Below are 20,172 nucleotides of genomic sequence, written 5' to 3' on the forward strand. Positions count from 1 at the left end.
GATGAAACCCGCTACGTGTTTCCATTAGTAGCAAGAAGTCTTTTATATGCACCCCATCCCACAGACAGGATAGCACATACCACAGCCTTTGATATATCAGTCGGGGTGCACTGCCTGGAACTAGATATAGCCCAATGGGGATCGGTCCCAAACCGATCGCGCATCAGGCGGACACTTTGCCAATGAGAAATATCCCGCCCCAACATAACTGTAAAAACGAAATGGGAGAACATACTAACACTTTGGCATAGGCAATGACGTTACGCACGGTGTTCGTTCTGGAGTCGTACACTACCTTAAATCTCCTGTAGTAAGCATAATTCTGAACGTACACTTATATTTTATGTCTCACATTAATAACAGAAAATGAATCTATATGGGTTTATAATTAAATAACATGAATTCATCCACATTAATTATTTATACGAAACAGTAGTATTGCAAAACATCAAAAACGCTATGTAATTGGGTAACATTTTATAAAATGCATTTTATTCATAAGCGCTGAAATTTCCATTATGAACGCCCTCCGCCTGCTACCGACCACGGTCGGGCTGCTGGTGTTCACTTGCACCCCCCCCCCCCCCCCCCCCCCACACACACCTTTCCTGTCCTGGACGGAGGACATGCGTGCGCTACAATAGCTTGCTCTGAATGTGCACGTAAAGCCCTATGACATGACATGATATTATGAACGGGTGGTGTCGTGGTTAAGCCATCGCACGTAAGGCTGGTAGGTATATGATTCGCAGCCCGGTACCGGCTCCCACCCTGAGCGAATTTGAAATAAAAATAAACTGGAAAAAATGCTCACAAGATATGCGCGTCACTGTTCACCTAACTGTATTATTATTATTATTATTATTTTTTTTTAATGTTTTTTTGCAAATGTGTGTTGTACTGATGAACTTTTCAACTCAAAATCAGAGAAAAGGTGAACAGTGATTAAAATATTGCCGTCCCGACTGTTTTTGTTGTTTTTTGATGTTTTTTTTTTTTTTTTTTTTTTTTTCGGGGAGTGTGTGTTGTGTTTTTTTGTTTTGTTTGTTTGTTTGTTTTGTTTGTTGGTTTGTTGGTTTGGTTTGGTTTGGTTTGGTTCGTTTTGGTTCGTTTTGGTTCCGTTCCGTTTCGTTTCGTTTCGTTTCGTTTCGTTTTGTTTTCTTTTGTTTTTTTGTTTGTTTGTTTGTTTGTTTGTTTTGGGTTTTTCTTTGGGTCAGCATCACCACATTCACCACTAACCGGGAGAAAAACATTTTCTACTTTCAGACCAGCAATTATTTTTCACTTATGCTTTATGATCATGTTTGTTCTGGCTGATTCTCATTCGGCCCTGAAGGAATTTCCGCCAATGTCGACCCCTGTTGAACATAACAGGATATTATCTTTGTGATCTTTGAATAATCAGTGTCAGTTTCCTTGGCATTTGTTACAAAAATACATTGTTGGATTTCTTCCAAACGATATGTCAACTGTGTTTATATTCGTTAGCGTTTGACATTGGTATTAATATTGATATATTCAATGGACAGTATGTAAATATTCAAATAATTAATATTACCCCCTCCCCCCCCCCCATCCCCCCTCCAATACATTTGGTAGTTCGTGACCTGCGTTAACCATGAACTCTTTAGCGAGTGACAAATGAATAGTATTTGTCGAGAGACATACACTTGATAATAACCGACAACGAGTTAATTATTATATTATCGTAGCAATTTCTTTTTCTGAAAAACCTATTTATTTTAATAATTTCTCAGTGAAAGGTTATGATTTTTATATCCTGCAATATGAATGCGCTCTGGGGCAATAAACTATTTTACAGCTCACGGTATTTGATAACCATCGTTTTATTACCTTCATTTTTAAATCCTTCATAGTACTGACAGACGATTCATAAAAACAATAGAGAAAATTAACGTTAATTTTGTTTTATTTAACGACACCACTAGTGCACATTGATTAATTAATCGTCGCCGATTGGATGCCCAACATTTACTAAATTTGACACGTAGTCATCAGAAGAAACCAGCTACATTTTTTCCTAATGCAGCAAGGGATCTTTTATATGCACTTTCCCCACATATAGGAAAGCACCTACCACGACATTTGATATACACTGGTCTGGAACTGGTCTGAAGCAGTTGAATGGATCCAAAGAGGTGATTCGATCTTGCGACGCAAGCAGAAAGTTAAAAGTTAAAACGTTTTTGTTTAACAACCCCACTCAGTTTTCTTTCTTGTGACAGTGTCAATACATTTTCTGGGGAGTACGACCCCGCTCCCCCCCCCCCCCCCCCCCCGTATAACCGTTATAACCAGTCTAGATCCCCCCCCCCCCCCTTCTAAAATGCAGAATGCGTCCACGGCGGTGATTCGATCCTTCGACTGAAGCACCTTAGTTTGAACCTGCATGATTAGATGTCCTCATTACTGTTGCCAGCATGTTGTGTGATAGGTTAAAAGTAAAAAAAGGTTGGTTTCGTTTAACGACACCACTAGAGCACATTGATTTATTAATTATTGTTAGGTATTGGATGTCAAACATTTGGTAATTTTAACATATAGTCTTAGAGAGGAAACCCGCCACATTTTTGCATTAGTAGCAAGAAATCTTTTATATGCACCATCCCATAGACAAGACAGTACATACCATATGATATACCAGTCGTGGTGCAATGGCTGGAAAAAGAAATATCCCAATGACGGGAATCGATTCCAGACAGACCGCTTATAAAGCGAGCGCTTTACCACCGGGCTACGTAGTTCAAAAGCGTCCAAAGATGCAAATGTGGGGGTGGGGTGAGGAGGGGGTGAGAGTGGGCAGCTATATATCAATCGCTCTTTACGTGGAGGGAGTGTGGGTGTGGGTATGTGCTGCAGTGCGTATGAAATGGCAAGCTTAATGAACTCCCAGCATCATCCAACTGACAAAATTAATATGCTAGTAACCCGAGCAAGCTGTGAAATAGCCTGCCAATATTTGTCGTAAATGTTTTATCTGTGTCATCTGCGAGCCATATATAGTGCACAAGTGTCACAGTTTGCGTTTTGAAGATGGGGAACTCTTCTCGCTTCACTTGTCAAGGGTCAACTGCATTCCAGTTCGCTGATGCAGCGGAACGTAGCCCAGTGGTAAAGCGCTCGTCTGATGCGCAGTCAGTCTGAGACCGATTCTCGGCGGTGGGAAGTGCAAATAAAAGATCCCTTGCTGCTAATCGGAAGAGTAGCCCATGTAGTGGCGACAGCGGGTTACCTCTCAAAATCTGGGTGGTCCTTAACCATATGTCTGACGCCATATAACCGTAAATAAAATGTGTTGAGTGCGTCGTTAAATAAAACATTTCTTTCTTTCCCTATCTGTGTGATGGTGCATATAAAGAATCACTTGCTACTAATGCAAAACTGTACCAAATGTTTGACATTCAATAGCCGATGATTAACAATAAATACATGTGCTGTTGTGGGACCATTCAGTAGCCGATGATTAACAATACATGCATGTGCTGTAGTGGGGACATTCAATAGCCGATGATTAACAATACATACATGTGCTGTAGTGGGGACATTCAATAGCCGATGATTAACAATACATACGTGTGCTATAGTGGGGTCCTTAAACGAAACTAACTTGTTCAGTTTATTGAGTTCAGGACGGGAAGAACAGGGGTGTATCCAAGGGCGGATTCCATGGAAGGGGTTTGTGCATTTTTTTATCTTCTTTTTGTTTTTAAACGGATAAGTCAAAGTTTGTTTTGTTTAGATAACATTGATTTAGTTATCATCGGCTATTGGATGTCAAACATTGGTAACTTAGACTCGTATTCTTCAGAGGAACTCCCTACACTTTCCCGTTAGCATGTATCTTTAGCATCAATGATCTTTTATATCCACTTTCAAATAGACAAAACAACACATACCACATCATTTGATATACCGGTCGAGATAATTTGTTTATTAATGGGTTTTTTTTTATACTGGTAACGATCTATTATATTTGTCGGTCGGTGGTTTTGGATAAATATTTCTTTTAATATACTGTAAATCATGAAATTAATGCGAGCAACATATTAATACGAATAGGGGAGGGACGTATCCCATTGGTAAAGCCCTCGATTGATACGCTGTCGATTTGGGATCGATCCATGTCGTTGGGCCCATTGAGTTATTTCTCATTCCAGCCAGTGCACCACGACTGGTATATCAAAGGCAGTGGTATGTGCTATCCTGTCTGTGGAATGGTGCATATAAAAAAATCCCTTGCGACTAATGGAAAAATTTAGCGGGTTTCCTCTCTAAGACTATATGCCAAAATAACCAACTGTTTGACATCCAATCGCCGATGATTAATAAATCAATGTGCTCTAGTGGTGTCGTTAGACAAAACAAACTTTAAGACGAAAAATGCGAGAGATGTATTTGCGCATTATATTTTCACCTAAAACACTATATATATATATATATATATATCAAGAATCCAAAACCAACAAGCGTGGTCTGCATCTGCTGTTCTATGTCAACAGAAAGTAATTGTGTAACTAGACACGAGTCTACTATGCAGATTTACTATCAAGTTCATCCACTAAACAGATTTACTATGAAGTCCATCCACTAAGCAGATTTACTATGAAGTCCACTAAGCAGATTTACTATGAAGTCCATCCACTAAGCAGATTTACTATGCAGTCCACTAAGCAGATTTACTATGCAGTCCACTAAGCAGATTTACTATGAAGTCCATCCACTATGCAGATTTACTATGAAGTCCATCCACTATGCAGATTTACTATGAAGTCCATCCACTAAGCAGATTTACTATGAAGTTCATTCATTAAGCAGATTTACTATGAAGTCCATCCACTAAGCAGATTTACTATGCAGTCCACTAAGCAGATTTACTATGAAGTCCACTAAGCAGATTTACTATGAAGTCCATTTACTAAGCAGATTTACTATGAAGTCCATCTACTAAGCAGATTTACTATGAAGTCCATCCACTAAGCAGATTTACTATGAAGTCCATCCACTAAGCAGATTTACTATGCAGTCTACTAAGCAGATTTACTATGCAGTCAACTAAGCAGATTTACTATGAATTCCATCCACTATGCAGATTTACTATGAAGTCCACTATGCAGATTTACTATGAAGTCCATCCACTAAGCAGATTTACTATGAAGTCCATCCACTAAGCAGATTTACTATGAAGTCCATCCACTAAGCAGATTTACTATGCAGTCCACTAAGCAGATTTACTATGAAGTCCACTAAGCAGATTTGCTATGAAGTCCATCCACTAAGCAGATTTGCTATGAAGTTCATCCACTAAGCAGATTTACTATGAAGTCCTCTATGCAGATTTACTATGAAGTCCATCCACTAAGCATATTTACTATGAAGTTCATCCACTAAGCATATTTACTTTGAATTCCATCCACTCTATGAAGTTCATTCACTAAGCAGATTTACTACGAAATCCATCCACAAAGCAGATTTACTTTGAAGTCTATCCATTAAGCAGATTTACTATGTTAGCTACACACTTTGATATTTTAGTGGTGTTCTGCATTAGACATGGAGAATTATTTTGTTTAATCAATGTAACATGAAAGAAAGAAATGTTTTATTTAACGACGCACTGAACACATTTTATTTACGGGTATATGGCGTCAGACACTGGTTAAGGACCACACATATTTTGAGAGGAAACCCGCTGTCGCCACTACATAGGCTACTCTTTCCGATTAACAGCAAGGAATCTTTTATTTGCACTTCCCACAAGCAGGATAGTGCAAACCATGGCCTTTGTTGAACCAGTTATGGATCACTGGTCGGTGCAACTGGTTTACACCTACCCATTGAGCCTTGCGGAGCACTCACTCAGGGTTTGGAGTCGGTATCTGGATTAAAAATCCCATGTCTCGACTGGGATCTGAACCCAGTACCTACCAGCCTGTAGACCGATGGCCTAACCACGACGCCACCGAGGCCGGTCCAATGTAACATGAAACTCAACAACTTAACATTATTTCGTGTTTGCGGTGTGATCTTTCAAAATTACATTTGCCAGATGTGGACCTGTCCCGACACAGTAATAGCATGACGCGTTAACAACGTGACAAACAGATAAACAAACAAAAAACATAATTACCATAATAAGACCGAAACAAATGCAAAACAAATCACCACCGCCCCCCAAAACAACCTGGGTCTGTCGAGAGCGTTTGATCTTGTGACCTATCACACCTGAATAGTACGAATGTAAGTCATACGTGATCGTGGATGGGTGTGTATATCTGCGTGGGTGTGTATGTATGTCTGCGTGGGTGTGTATGTATGTCTGCGTGGGTGTGTATGTATGTATGTCTGTGTGCGTGCCTGCGTATGTCTGTGTCGGTGTGTATGTATGTCTGTGTGGGTGTGTATGTATGTCTGTGTGTGGGTGTGTATGTATGTCTGTGTGGGTGTGTATGTATGTATGTGTGCGTGCCTGCGTATGTCTGTGTGGGTGCGTGTGTATGTCTGTGTGGGTGCCTGTATGTCTGCGTGGGGGTGTGTGTATGTCTGTGTGGGTGTGTATGTATGTCTGTGTGCGTGCCTGCGTATGTCTGCGTGGGTGCGTGTGTATGTCTGCGTGGGTGCGTGTGTATGTCTGCGTGGGTGTCTGTGTATGTCTGCGTGGGTGCGTGCGTATGTCTGCGTGGGTGTCTGTGTATGTCTGCGTGGGTGCGTGTGTATGTCTGCGTGCGTGGGTGTCTGTGTATGTCTGCGTGGGTGCGTGTGTATGTCTGCGTGGGTGCCTTCGTATGTCTGCGTGGGTGCCTTCGTATGTCTGCGTGGGTGCGTGTGTATGTCTGCGTGGGTGCGTGTGTATGTCTGCGTGGGTGCCTTCGTATGTCTGCGTGGGTGCCTTCGTATGTCTGCGTGGGTGCGTGCGTATGTCTGCGTGGGTGCGTGTGTATGTCTGCGTGGGTGCCTTCGTATGTCTGCGTGGGAGCCTTCGTATCTTCGTATGTCTGCGTGGGTGCATTCGTATGTCTGCGTGGGTGCGTGTGTATGTCTGCGTGGGTGCCTGCGTATGTCTGCGTGGGTGCGTGTGTATGTCTGCGTGGGTGCCTTCGTATGTCTGCGTGGGTGCGTGTGTATGTCTGCGTGGATGCGTGTGTATGTTTGCCGTTGTGTATGTGTTTCAACTGACCATTCTCTAATATGGTATTGTATGGCAGTGTTCACATCAACATCAGTATTTAGTTTGTGTATCTAGTTGCACACAGTTATAACACAGCGCTGGTTTACGATTACCTCTGAGAAATATTGAAGCCGCAGTCATATCTGCGACTGGGATTCCGGTTAGACCAAATCAGGGGCCACTGTGTGTGTGTGTGTGGGGGGGGGGGGGGGTACAACCCCACCCTTAGCTTTTCCTGTTATTGTGCTTAGAAGGCTGAACATTCAACACCTGAAAATTAAACATTTCTCGAGGGAGCATACCCCCCCTCCCCCGGATACAAATGTCCATCCACTAGGCAATTTCACAGACAGTCTCATCCCCCCACCTCCCCCCCCCCACCCATATCATAATATTTCAAATACATTTCAAGGGTCCGTCCTATAAATCATTTTCCATTGTCGATAATAGCATTTAAGACATTTAAACAATGGCATAGAATTGGAGCTGGATAAAGTACATTATTACTCCGTATGAAGTTAATCTTTGTATTCAAAAATGGAGTTTAAAATTCCAGGGCCCAGTTTCACAAAACATCGCAAGCTTAGTTTTGTACGTAAACGTAAATCTACAAATATAGTTGGAAATACATATATCTCATTTTCTTTTGTCTTTAAAATAGACCTAATGATGCAATTTTCTTCGTGAGGTAGATGCCAAACACTTGTAAATGTACGCCCGGTATAACTGCTAGTCGCAGACGTAAACTTACGATGTTTTGTGAAATTGCCCCCAGATTACTAGATTTAAAAATGATCTTGTACTAGGAAATTATAGTTAGTTGAACTTTTCACTTAAAATTGTCATTTTAGATGAAACGGTATGCGGTTCATTACTGTTTTCATATAGGGAATAACAACGGTTACTGTCTTGAGGATATCGGCTGGTCTCAAACATTGACGCATATCCTGCGGGAAGGTTCTCGAATCAGTGTTCCAATTCATAGCGAGTGCTCAGATGCTATATCAGTTGCAGGTTCGTGCAATTACATTCGTGCATTCAAAACCATTCGTTTTGTCAAAGTGCATATATCCTGACACTCAAATGGTGGTGTGTGCAACCCGATGACTTGACGCTGTGACATATAATATCACTGCAGCATTTAAAACCAACGGCGAGTGAAGTAAACAACTCCTTGCATTGTTTCGGTCAGTCCCAAAAGCCTGACCTTTGACCTGGCGAACAATGCCGATTGGCTTCAAAGTTGCAAATTTCAGCCGAGGGGCGATAAAATCAACAAATCAAAGATTGTGGGGGTGATGAGACGGCGCACTTCACCGTACGTGAACCAGTGTCGACTTCGTCGTGTCTTCAAGGTCACATTATATAAATATATAGTTGTGACCGTCCACTGTAGAAGTTTTATTTACTGAACGCACCTGGTGAAAGGAGGACCACAAGCTGTCCAGAAGAGGTCAACACCACCGCCACCAATCACAGCGGATAACATCTACATAAAAACAAGCCAGCGTGCAAGAATACAAGTACCAGCAATAGTCGTATACTTCATGATTAATAATGTGGTTCATTGCTTGATGTGTACACACAGTACTGAGTATAACAAAAAGACGCAGAAGAGGAGCTGTTTAAAACTGTACAGAAGGCAGCATTTTGTCATCATACCATTTGACAGAAGTTTGAAAGTCAAATAGTAAAAATCATTTCCTTCGGGTGATAGCTGCAAACCTATTCAGCACCTCGACAAGATGGACAGTTGATTGGTAAAACAAAAGAGATATTTTCATATTTGCGGTGGGTTTTTCCACATGTTGAGAAGTGAACTGGTGAAAAAGATCTGGTCTTTGTTCATAGTTGCAAGTTTCGGCACTTCAACAGATTGGAACGTCAACTGGTAAAATTATTGTTTCCTTGGCGATAGCAGCAGCTACGTGCTGGATATTTCCACGGAGTAAAACAGGTTGGAAAGCCAAATCGTAGAAATCATTTTCTTTGGTGGCAACTTCAACCATCTGTGCAGAATAAAACAGGTTTGGAAACCAGCTGGAAGTAACTTCAACCATCTGGACACGTGCAGAATAAAACAGGTTTGAAAACCAGCTGGAAGTAACTTCAACCATCTGGACACGTGCAGAATAAAACAGGTTTGGAAACCAGCTGGAAGTAACTTCAACCATCTGGACACGTGCAGAATAAAACAGGTTTGGAAACCAGCTGGAAGTAACTTCAACCATCTGGACACGTGCAGAATAAAACAGGTTTGGAAACCAGCTGGAAGTAACTTCAACCATCTGGACACGTGCAGAATAAAACAGGTTTGGAAACCAGCTGGAAGTAACTTCAACCATCTGGACACGTGCAGAATAAAACAGGTTTGGAAACCAGCTGGTAGAAATCATTTTTCTTTGATGGTTGACTTCAGCCATCTGGACACTTCCACGCAGAGACATTCACCTGACATACACAGAGGTTTGTTTAGTCTGGTAATACCAGGATATACCAGGATACCAGGATATTCGTGACTCTGAACAAGCCAACATGGCGAGAAGACGAAATCGATTGAGTATTAGACCCACGGATAAAGCAATACAGTGGTATCGGGTAAGACTATTCTATGTAAATACACTACACTCATACAGACTGCATGCTGCGCGTGCGTGCGGTCCGACTGTTGCGTGTAATACATCTGCGGCTGGCGGTTTTGGGCATACAAACGATTATTTCATTGCGGCTGTCCGCATGCGTTTTCAAGACGCACGCATCGCACGCATACAGTCTAGACGCTCTCATCGAAACTAATGTATTTAAAAAAATATATATTCAGACCGCACTTACGCGTCGTACCCACTCTATACGAGCCTTAAGACAAAACCAGTTTAGCAATGTTTGGTACTATTTCATTGTACTTAACACCCAAGCTATAGTCAGTGACATGACAGTTAACCATTTCGTTTTGTATTGAACATCTCCTGTTACTTATACTTGCAAATGATGCTTTCAATTCCAATATCTCATTTCCTTTCGCTCATTTGAATTCCGTCATTTTTTCCCCGCCAGTGCTTGTGTGACGGTACATGCTCTTAATTTCTTTTCGCCTGTGGCGATATTAATTGTTTTAGAGGGCCGTGTGCAGTTCCAATATGCACTTAGCCCAGATGGGTACTTTGTTACGTAATACCTTCGCGCGACCGTGCATCCCAATATGCACTTAGTCCAAGTGTGGAGGCCATGTGGCCAGTAGTTACGTAATACCTCTGCGAGTGCGGTTTCGACGACCGACCGTGATTTTGGCGACTAGGCGTCAGTAAGTCTGGTGAACCATGAAAAATATGCCGGCGTGGTCGCTGTGGAAATATCACTTGATAGGGGGAGGTGCCGCGATGTACCCCCAGGCGATATTCGGCTTTTATGATAAATAGCTAGGGTTTTAGAGATATCAGGGAGAAACATATTGGAAGGCTTCCAGGGAACGTTTGGACTTGGTAAATATCATTTCTGCTCTGTTGTATAACCTTGATGCGATTGATGTGACTTTAAATATTTTAATACTATACCAATATTATTTAGACGGTGCTGCCGGTCATCTGACGCAGTATACTGTAGGCTCACTGTTCTGAATAATTATTAAGGCTTAGCCAGTCATCCTAGAGGACCTAGGTAAACTGTAGATTATTGTCTTTATTGTGATAGGTACCAGTATTAAGTCTGTATTACAAGGTTATTAATGAGTAGTTAGGGTTAATTAAAAATTAACCAGTTAGGAATAGAGTTGTAATTCCTTTATTAATTAAGTTCCCCTGGAAGCGTTTCTCAATTATCACACGTTACTGAATGAGTAGTTAAGGGTTAATTAAAAATTAACCAGTTAGGAATAGAGCTGTAATTCCTTTATTAATTAAGTTCCCTGGCAGCGTTTCTCAATTATCACACGTGTGGGTGTTGTGTCACGGTGAAGTGATTAGCATATTGTGTAAACTAGACACCTAGAGATTAACTAATTAAGTTATCAGTTCTGGGTTGTTATTATTTGTTGTTGTTAATTAACTACTGCGGCAGTACATTTGTCAGCGTAGGTTAATACAGATTCCAAAGTGTATTGTGTTTTTGTTGTGTTTTCTAGTGAATTAAACGTGCTATAATAATATATACTTTATATAAGATCTTATCTCTGATCATACCTAGACGAGCCAGCGGGTATAACTGCCTGTTACAGAGAGATCTAATAGATATACAGTTAGGAGAGATATTTGGACAAACGTGTTTCATTCTGTTACGGGTATTATAGGATCCCCGTGACAGCTTGTGAGACTTTATAATCTAGACACAAATGTTTATTGATGCTAAACTCATGCATCTTGTAAAATAACAAAACCAAAAAACAAACAAACAAGAAACAAACAAACATGTTTATTGGGAATGAGCTTACTATCTCTTCCTGACAAATTTGTTGCTGTTTATATCAGACTATTTTAAGTAACAGACAAAGCAACCACGAATTTAATGCATTGCATTCTCATCGTTTCTATTCTACATAGCCAGATAAGTGGGCGTCTGTTTACTGTGGTATGCTTCGTAGATATGTCAGTACCATTTTATTGTCATATGGTTTGTAGTAAAGGAAGGAAATGTTTTATTTAACGACGCACTCAACACATTTAATTACGCTTATGTGGTGTCGGACATATGGCCAAGGACCACACAGATATTGAGAGGGGAAACCCGCTGTCGCCACTTCATGGGCTACTCTCTTCGATTAGCAGCAAGGAATCTTTTATATGCACCATCCCACAGACAGGATAACACATAACACGGCGTAATATACCAGAAGTGGTGCACTGTCTGGAGCGAGAAATAGCCCAATGGGCCTACCGACGGGGATCGATCCCAAACCGACCGCGCATCAAGCGAGCGTTTTACCCACTGGGCGACGTCTCGCCCCTGGAGTATTAATATGTCCGTACATCCAGCAAAATGTCGTCGTGTGTAGTGTTGTCACTGAACCGAACATTTTATTCCCTTCCTAGGGTGTTCGGTTTATATTTATTAAGTTTATATTTACGTGACTACAATTATTACTAAAAATCAGATTTAAAAAAGTTCAAGCCAGTGCATCACAACTGGTATATCAAAGTCCGTGGTATATTCTCTCCTGTCTGTGGGATAGTGCATATCAAAAACCGTGGTATATGCTATCATGTCTGTGGGATGGAGAATAACCCCGAACCCCCTAGAAACTTTGTTTTGCGCCCTCCATCTCAGTCACCCCCCCCCCCCCCCCACACACACACACACTCCATGTCTGCTTACTTCCGTACCTAAGACTTTGTTTGACATCCAATAGCCGATGCTTAATAAATCAATGTCCTCTAGTGGTGTCGTTAAACAAGACAAACCTCGCCTGTTTGAAAGTGAAGTATCAGCGTGTTTAGACAGACGAGTTCTATATACGTATAACCTTAGTAATGTAATGAATCTCGCCTAACGTGAGAAAGACAGTGTATATATAGCCCCATACAACTTAGACCCGGCAGTACAGATATCGGGTTTACGTTTGAACGCAATGAAAGAAGGTTCATTTAGGGGCTAACTGATCGGCACCGGAGTGTGTTGACCTAGCAATACGACGAGCTGACAGAGATAAAGGTTTTTGTTTAACGACACCACTACAGCACACTGATTTAATAATCATCGGCTATTGATGTCAAACATTTGGTAATTTTGACAGTAGAGAGAAAACGCGTTATTTTTACAAGCTGACAAAACACCGATGGGGGGTGGGGGGGGGGGGGGGGGGGGGGGGGTGACAAATTTCTGCGGCGAGTTAACTAAACACAGGGAGAGTTGACTAAACATTGCGAGGAGTTGACTCATTTCTGAGGCAAGTTGACTGTTTTTTGGGTTGACTTGACTAATTTCCGGGATGAGTTGACAAAACGCTGAGGCGAGTTGACTAGTCTGTGATGGTTTGACTAAGGACTGATGTGCTTTGACTAATCTCCAAGGCGAGATGACTAAACACTGAGGCGAGTTGACCAGTCTGTGATGGATTGACTAAGGACTGATGTGCTTTGACTAATCTCCAAGGCGAGATGACTAAACACTGACGCAAGTTTGTTTCATCTCTGAGTCGATTTTGAGGCGAGTTAAACCCAATGTAGCTGACAACGGAAACGGTCAACCAAATTATTGTCTGAAATATATAATCACACCTTCAATAGCTGCAACCTGCATTAAGCAGCCACTCACATTCCCAAATCACGTAATACAATATCTGAGATATTATCTCCATTAAGCAGCCACCTGTATTAAAGGGACACTCACCGATACTTCCTTTGGAGGCTGGTTAACACAGGTCTGGCCGTATACATTTAACATTCCCTTTAAAGAACGTACTCAGCTATACCGTTGTTCTATCATACTTATTATACCTGTAATTAAGCCAGAAATCTAAAAAAAACCCCAAAAAAACCCACACCAAAAAACAAACCCTTTGTTGTTGTTTTGGGGTTGTTGTTTTTTTTGTTTTAAAGTGATTGCCCTGAGTTTTATGCTACTTCGTTTTCATTTCAACTTATTTTCGTGCTTATATCCAATTAAGGTTCAAGCACGCTGTCCTGGGCACACACCTCAGCTATCTGGGCTGTCTGTCCAGGACAGTGGGTTAGTTGTTAGTGGTTAGTGAGAGAGAAGAGGGTGTAGTGGTGTTACACCTACCCACTGCAGGGACGTAGGCTGGTGGGGGGGGGGGGGTTCAAGGATTCGGACGTCCGAACCCCCACCCCACTCCCCCCACCCAACCCCGTACTGTGCGTCACATTTTGGTGGAGTGTAATCATCTGAAGCCGACAAGAATAATTATTGATATATTTGGCAACAGAAATATTTTGAAATTATTTACATTCCACCCAGAGTTAATTTTGAAGTTGAAACATTTCGATTTCTATACAAAGTTTTAAAATATACTTACCTTGATTTTTGTATTGTAAATTTTTTTAAACTATACTTACTTTGATATTTGTATTGTATTGTACTGTACATTTCCCACAGCTCTCGACACTGTTTTACATAATTATACAATTATTTTTTTTAATGGAAATAATCATATTGATGTACTTACCTTGGTTGAAACCCAATAGTGCACCACGACTGGTACATCAAAGGTCGTGGTATATGCTATCCTGTCTGTGGGATGGTGCATATAAACGATTCCTTGCTGCAAATCGAAACGAGTAGCCCATCAATATCTGTGTGGTCCTTAACATTTGTCTGACGCCATATAACCGTAAATAAAATGTGTTGAGTGCTTCGTTAAATAAAACATTTCCTTCCTTCCTTCCCTATAGCCGATATCTATGTTTGTGCTGGGGTGTCGTTAAACATCCACCCATTCATTTGTTCCACGTTCCGTTTTGACATAATTATCTGCGTAAAATGAATACCAGATATATAAACATGTGCAGCTACTAACCGTAAATGTAAATGTATGATGATTTGTGAATCTGGTAGACGTATACCATATGATTGCAGAGTTGTAAATGTAAATGTATGATGATTTGTGAATCTGGTAGACGTATACCATATGATTGCAGAGTTGGCAAGAACGTCATGCCTGTAACGTGACAGACCCCGAGCTTTTAAACACTATGACGTATTTTTCACTACCGAATTCCCTGTTTGATCATTTAAATTAGAAGTATTTATATTTTATTATTTAAACTATTATTTTTTGTAGACCTGGAGTGGTTCTGGTCATCCAGGTTTTTGTAATACCCCAAAAAACATTTTTAATTCTAAAAACGCACGTTCGTCTGAGAAGTAACGGTTATTGGAACAAACTCTAGATATTTTTAGACGGTATTTTCCTATCTGAACATCACAGACTTTAGCTTCTCTCTTTTATAACCATATCAAAATATGTTGCAGGTTTGTAGATTAACTAAACCTAGTGTCCATTTTCACGGGCTGAAACTAGGGTCTGCGCCTTTAACAGTGTATTCGACAGACAACGCGACTTACATAAAACTAAAATGTACAATGATTGAAGTAAACAGAAATGTAGAACGTCTGGGTCAAGTCACTGGCTTAACTTTTGAACCGACAATCACGATCGTTTAGTAGTTATTAAGCTTCAGTCGATGCGCCATAAACAATTACAAATCAAATCAAACGTGAAGAAACAATGAATGCATGCATGTTTAACGACACCTCAGCACAAAAATACACATCGGTTATTGGGCGGTGATGAGGAAAGAGTGACGTCACTAGTGTTGGATATAGGCGTACGGGCTACTATTGTTGTAGGTGGGGGTGTGGGTGTGGGTGGGCAGGCTGTTTTTTGCCCGAATTAAACGAAAATGCCCAAATCTGCATAACAAAATGCTTTTTTTTTTTCATCTTAGCATTACTACCAAACAGCTATATAGGCTTGCGAACGAATCACTACGCATGATCCATTTTTACAACTAATTTTGCGGATAGATTGATAGAAATACATGGTGAAAAGGCCTCAGGTTAGCACATTTTCCTCGAATTTCTATATTGTTTTTGCCCGAATTTGAGGATTTGCCCCAGCACTAGGGGGAGGGGATGGGGGGGGGGTGTGTGTGTGTGTGTGTGTGTGATGCATTTTCATCAACAATATAGTTCAATTAGGTGTATTTTAATTAGGCGCACTTTCATCAACAATATAGTTCAGTGAGATGTATATTAATAGAAAACTTTACAAAACCCTAAAGTCGTTAATTTTACTCAGTTGTTGTTGATTTGTACATCTTGTATTTTAAAAAATAAGAAGGTTAAATTAACCTGCCTTATGTTCCGTTTATTATGCTACGGTATTGACTGTGTCACAAGACATTTTAAAACAATATATATATATATATTTATTTATAACTTAAGCTATATCATTCTGGTGTAATCTAGCAGAACAGGTTTGAAATTTGACTGATAAATATTTTCCCGTAGTGATAGCTGAATCCTGCTGGGCAACTTAGAATAGCTATGCACCGCACCAGAGGTACATAAAAGTTGTCTGCGGCGTGTAGTGTCATTAGAATTCGTCATCAAAACTGGGAAAGGCGGCGAGAAGCAAGGAAGGGATAATAACAAAAAACCGACATGCCGCCGAAACGAAGGAAATTAAATATCGGGCCAGGTCACTCGTCCACTCTGTGGTACCAGGTGGGAATAACTTTGACTTCAACTTTCTTTCAGGCTCATTTATTTCATTTCGTTTTATTTAATGAGTAATTTGTATCTTGTCAAGAAAAAAAATCCGGTTTGGGATTTTCGTACTGTATTTGATTTATAGTTATTTCCGTGCTTGCTTATATTCAATTAAGGTTCAAGCACGCTGTCCTGGGCACACACATCAGCTATCTGGGCTGTCTGTCCAGAACAGTAGGTTTGTGATTAGTTGTTTGTGGTTAGCGAGAGAAAAGTCGGTGTAGTGGCCTTAGTGGAAAAATAATGTAGCGGGTCTCTAAGTGGAGGCGGGACGTAGCCCAGTGGTAAAATGTTCGCTTGATGCGCGGTCGGTCTGGGATCGATCCCCGCCGGTGGGCCCATTTGGTTATTTCTCGTTTCAGCCAGTGTTATTAATAATGTTATATATGCAAAAGACCCCTTCCATCTGATATAATCTGCAATGAAAAAAGTATAAACCTTGACTAATTTAGCATTAACCTGCTTGACGTCTCTGCGGTATTCACAAGGAGGATGTATAGAGTTTAGCAGGTTAACGAGGAGACAGATGGCACGGTTAATTGATTGCACTACGATGCGGATGGATGACCTGCACTTACTGATCCACAGAGCAGACTGGGCGGAACGAAGCCCAGTCTTAAAAGCGAGTGCGAGTGCGAACAATTTGTACATGCTCATATACCACTAGAGTTTCGAGCATGTCCGTCCCGGGGCCTGTCTCTGGATAGCCAGGGGCTTGTCCCTGGACAGAAAATAATTAAGCGGACAATTTTGAAATTTACATCCAAAAAATTAAATAGTGGGCCTTTAAAATTTTGATGCGCATCTCTAATATAATTAATAAAGAAAATTCTACTCATTAAATTTGGTCGCTAGATTAGATCGGGTAGTCAAAAAGAAATTATATAAGATCGGTGGCCTGACTCGGGATGTGTGTGTGTGTGTGTGGGGGGGGGGGGGGATTAGAGTTGAAAATGGGTAGAATTTTGAAAATAGCAATTAGTAAAAAAGTTGTATCAACTTCCTTAATAGTGTATTATTCATAGGCGTCGTATTAATAATATATATATACACTACATACACACACACACACACACACACACACACCCACACACACACACAAACACACACACACACACCTATGTCATTATAATATTTACGATGTCATGTATTAAATATCAGTTAGAACTGTATATCTCTGTTCGTTTACGCTTGACCGTGTATGGTTATAATACAGAGTATTAGATGATGTACTTTTATTAAAATTGTGCGCCTTAGGCCAGTTTGTAACAAATGGTGACACCCAGTATCAAAACTACTGTGTGGGTGTTTGTTGAAATGACAATGAAAAAGAATGCAGTTCTGGGATCGATCAGCCAACAGGTGTTTACACCGGTGGATAGAGAGAGAGGGGGGATACCGGTGGGGAGAGAGAGAGAGAGAGGGGGGATACCGGTGGGAGAGAGAGAGAGAGGGAGAGAGAGAGAGAGAGGGGGGATACCGGTGGGGGAGAGAGAGAGAGAGAGAGAGAGAGAGAGAGAGAGAGAGAGAGAGAGAGAGAGAGAGAGAGAGAGAGAGAGAGAGAGAGATGCTTTTGTTTTGGTCTGTGGTTTGTTGTGGGGTTTTTTTTTTTGGGGGGGGGTTAGTGTGTGTGTGTGGGTGGTGGCCTTTTCCCTTGTGATATATTGTTAAATAAATGTTTTAAAATTGACATAGTGTGGGCGATATCGTATAACGGTCGTTTCGATCTTTATTTCTGTGCTGGGGTGTCGTTGAATATTCATTCATTCATTCCGTCACAGTCAAGGGGATGTCGTCTGCTTTTTGTTGAGAAACTGGCAGACGACACCCTGGGCTATTAGAACGCTAGCGGTCGGTTATCTCCCTTTATCTATTACGCACCCGTTATACGTGGGGACTAATATAGTATACGTGTATTGTTTTTAATGGAAATGGCCTAGGGCACCGAACAAAAAAAAATGCTAACAAAGATTTCATTATATCAGGGGGTGTATAATAGCAAATCAAATCCCATAGACGACAATAGTGACATATGTTGCCAAATCTCCTACCTGCAGCGCATCAATCGACATAAAATACTACCACCCTTCACCCTTAAAGTGAATCAGAAAAAAAACCCCGGGGTCACGGTGCTCATTTCTGACATAACGGATCTTGTGGTGTTGACTTCTCTATCAAATGTTCGGTGCACCTCGAACTTTGACCCAGCCGGAAGTTATTTGGTTTAGTACTACCATCAAGGATCACAATATAACCAGGTGCGAACTGATTTTCTTACACACCCGTTGGTGAAAACATCATTCGTATGTTTGATAATTGTCACGGGGATTCTATAATACCCGTAACTGAATAAAACACGATTGTCCAAATATCTCTCCTAAATGTATATCTATTAGATCTCTCTGTAACAGGTGGTATATACCCGCTGTGGCTCGTCTCTAGGTATGATCAGAGATACGATCTTATATAAAGTATATATTATTATAGCACGTTTAGTGCACTAGAAAACACAACAAAAACACAATACACTTTGGAATCTGTATTAACCTACGCTGACAAATGTACTGCCGCAGTAGTTAATTAATAACAACAATAATAACAACCCAGAACTGATCACTTAATTAGTTAATCTCTAGGTGTCTAGTTTACACAATATGCTAATCACTTCGTGATAATTGAGAAACGCTTCTAGGGGAACTTAATTAATAAAGGAATTACAACACTATTCCTAACTGGTTAATTTTTAATTAACCCTTAACTACTCATTCAGTAACCTTGTAACACAGAATTAATACTGGTACCTATCACAATAAAGACAATAACCTACAGTTTACCCAGGTCTTCTAGGATAACTGGCTAAGCTTTATATTACCAAATACTCGTATAAATATAGAACAGTAAGACTACGATTTACTTCGTCAGATGACCGAAGACACTGTCTAAATAATATTGGTATAATACAGTATTAAAATATTTAAAGTCACATCAATCACATCAAGGTTATACAACAGAGCAGAAATAATATATACTACTCAAAAGAATTTAAGGGTCAGACGATATTTTCGACATTATTTTGTGAATGTCAATTATATTAGCTAGACCATAATGTCACGCATGGTATTGTTCCATTTTGACGAAAGTGGGTCTAAGCAACCCATAAATGAATTAAAATCCACTGTCATTGACACTGTCGACTAGTTCTAATGGCGAAAACATGCTTACATTTGCACGTAAATTAGGGCGAAAGCGAAAGGTCTGCTAAGTGCCCATAACTTGCTTTTTCACAAAGCGCTTCATTTGCACGTTTTGCACGTGTATTCCATGTTCCCAATGCTGAATTTCCGTATAATTGGAGCTTGCGTTCGTGTACGGTGCACACTCCAAATTCGACAATGGTATGACTTCAACTGACTATCGAAGATCGAGGAAGGGCTATTGCTTGGCTTCAGGATGGCAATACGCAAAGAAATGTTGCTCTGAGACTTGGTGTCAGTCAGAGTGTCGTTGGCCGACTGTGGCAACGGTACCAAGCAACGAATTCTGTTCGAAATCGTCCACGTTCGGGAAGACCCCGAAGCATTACAAATAGAGAGGACCGCTACATCACCAATATGGCTCTACGTCAACGCACAACCACTGCACGCCGATTACGTGACAATCTGCGGACTGCGACTGGAACTCGAGTGTCTGATCAAACCATACGCAATCGTCTGAGAGCCAATAACCTACGCTGCCGTCGCCAGGCTGTTCGACCACCACTCCTA

At 40.8% G+C, this 20,172-nt stretch overlaps 1 protein-coding gene across 3 annotated transcripts in view; it reads left to right on the forward strand.

The window, feature by feature from the left end:
• Positions 1-20,172, forward strand: part of LOC121387839 — a 112,416-nt gene that overhangs the window by 42,927 nt on the left and 49,317 nt on the right. Inside the window, exon 1 of one of the 3 annotated variants that reach the window (XM_041519066.1) lies at positions 9,579-9,784. The exons of 1 other annotated variant lie outside the window; for it this stretch is intronic. In XM_041519066.1, coding sequence (XP_041375000.1) covers positions 9,722-9,784 — 63 coding nt within the window. In that variant the 5' untranslated portion in view covers positions 9,579-9,721. Of the gene's footprint in view, positions 1-9,578; positions 9,785-16,267; positions 16,364-20,172 lie in introns of those variants that run through there. One more of the 3 variants, XM_041519065.1, reaches the window with a different exon arrangement.

This window comes from Gigantopelta aegis, chromosome 13 (genome assembly GCF_016097555.1).
Source record: "Gigantopelta aegis isolate Gae_Host chromosome 13, Gae_host_genome, whole genome shotgun sequence".
NCBI classification, from domain to species: domain Eukaryota; kingdom Metazoa; phylum Mollusca; class Gastropoda; order Neomphalida; family Peltospiridae; genus Gigantopelta; species Gigantopelta aegis.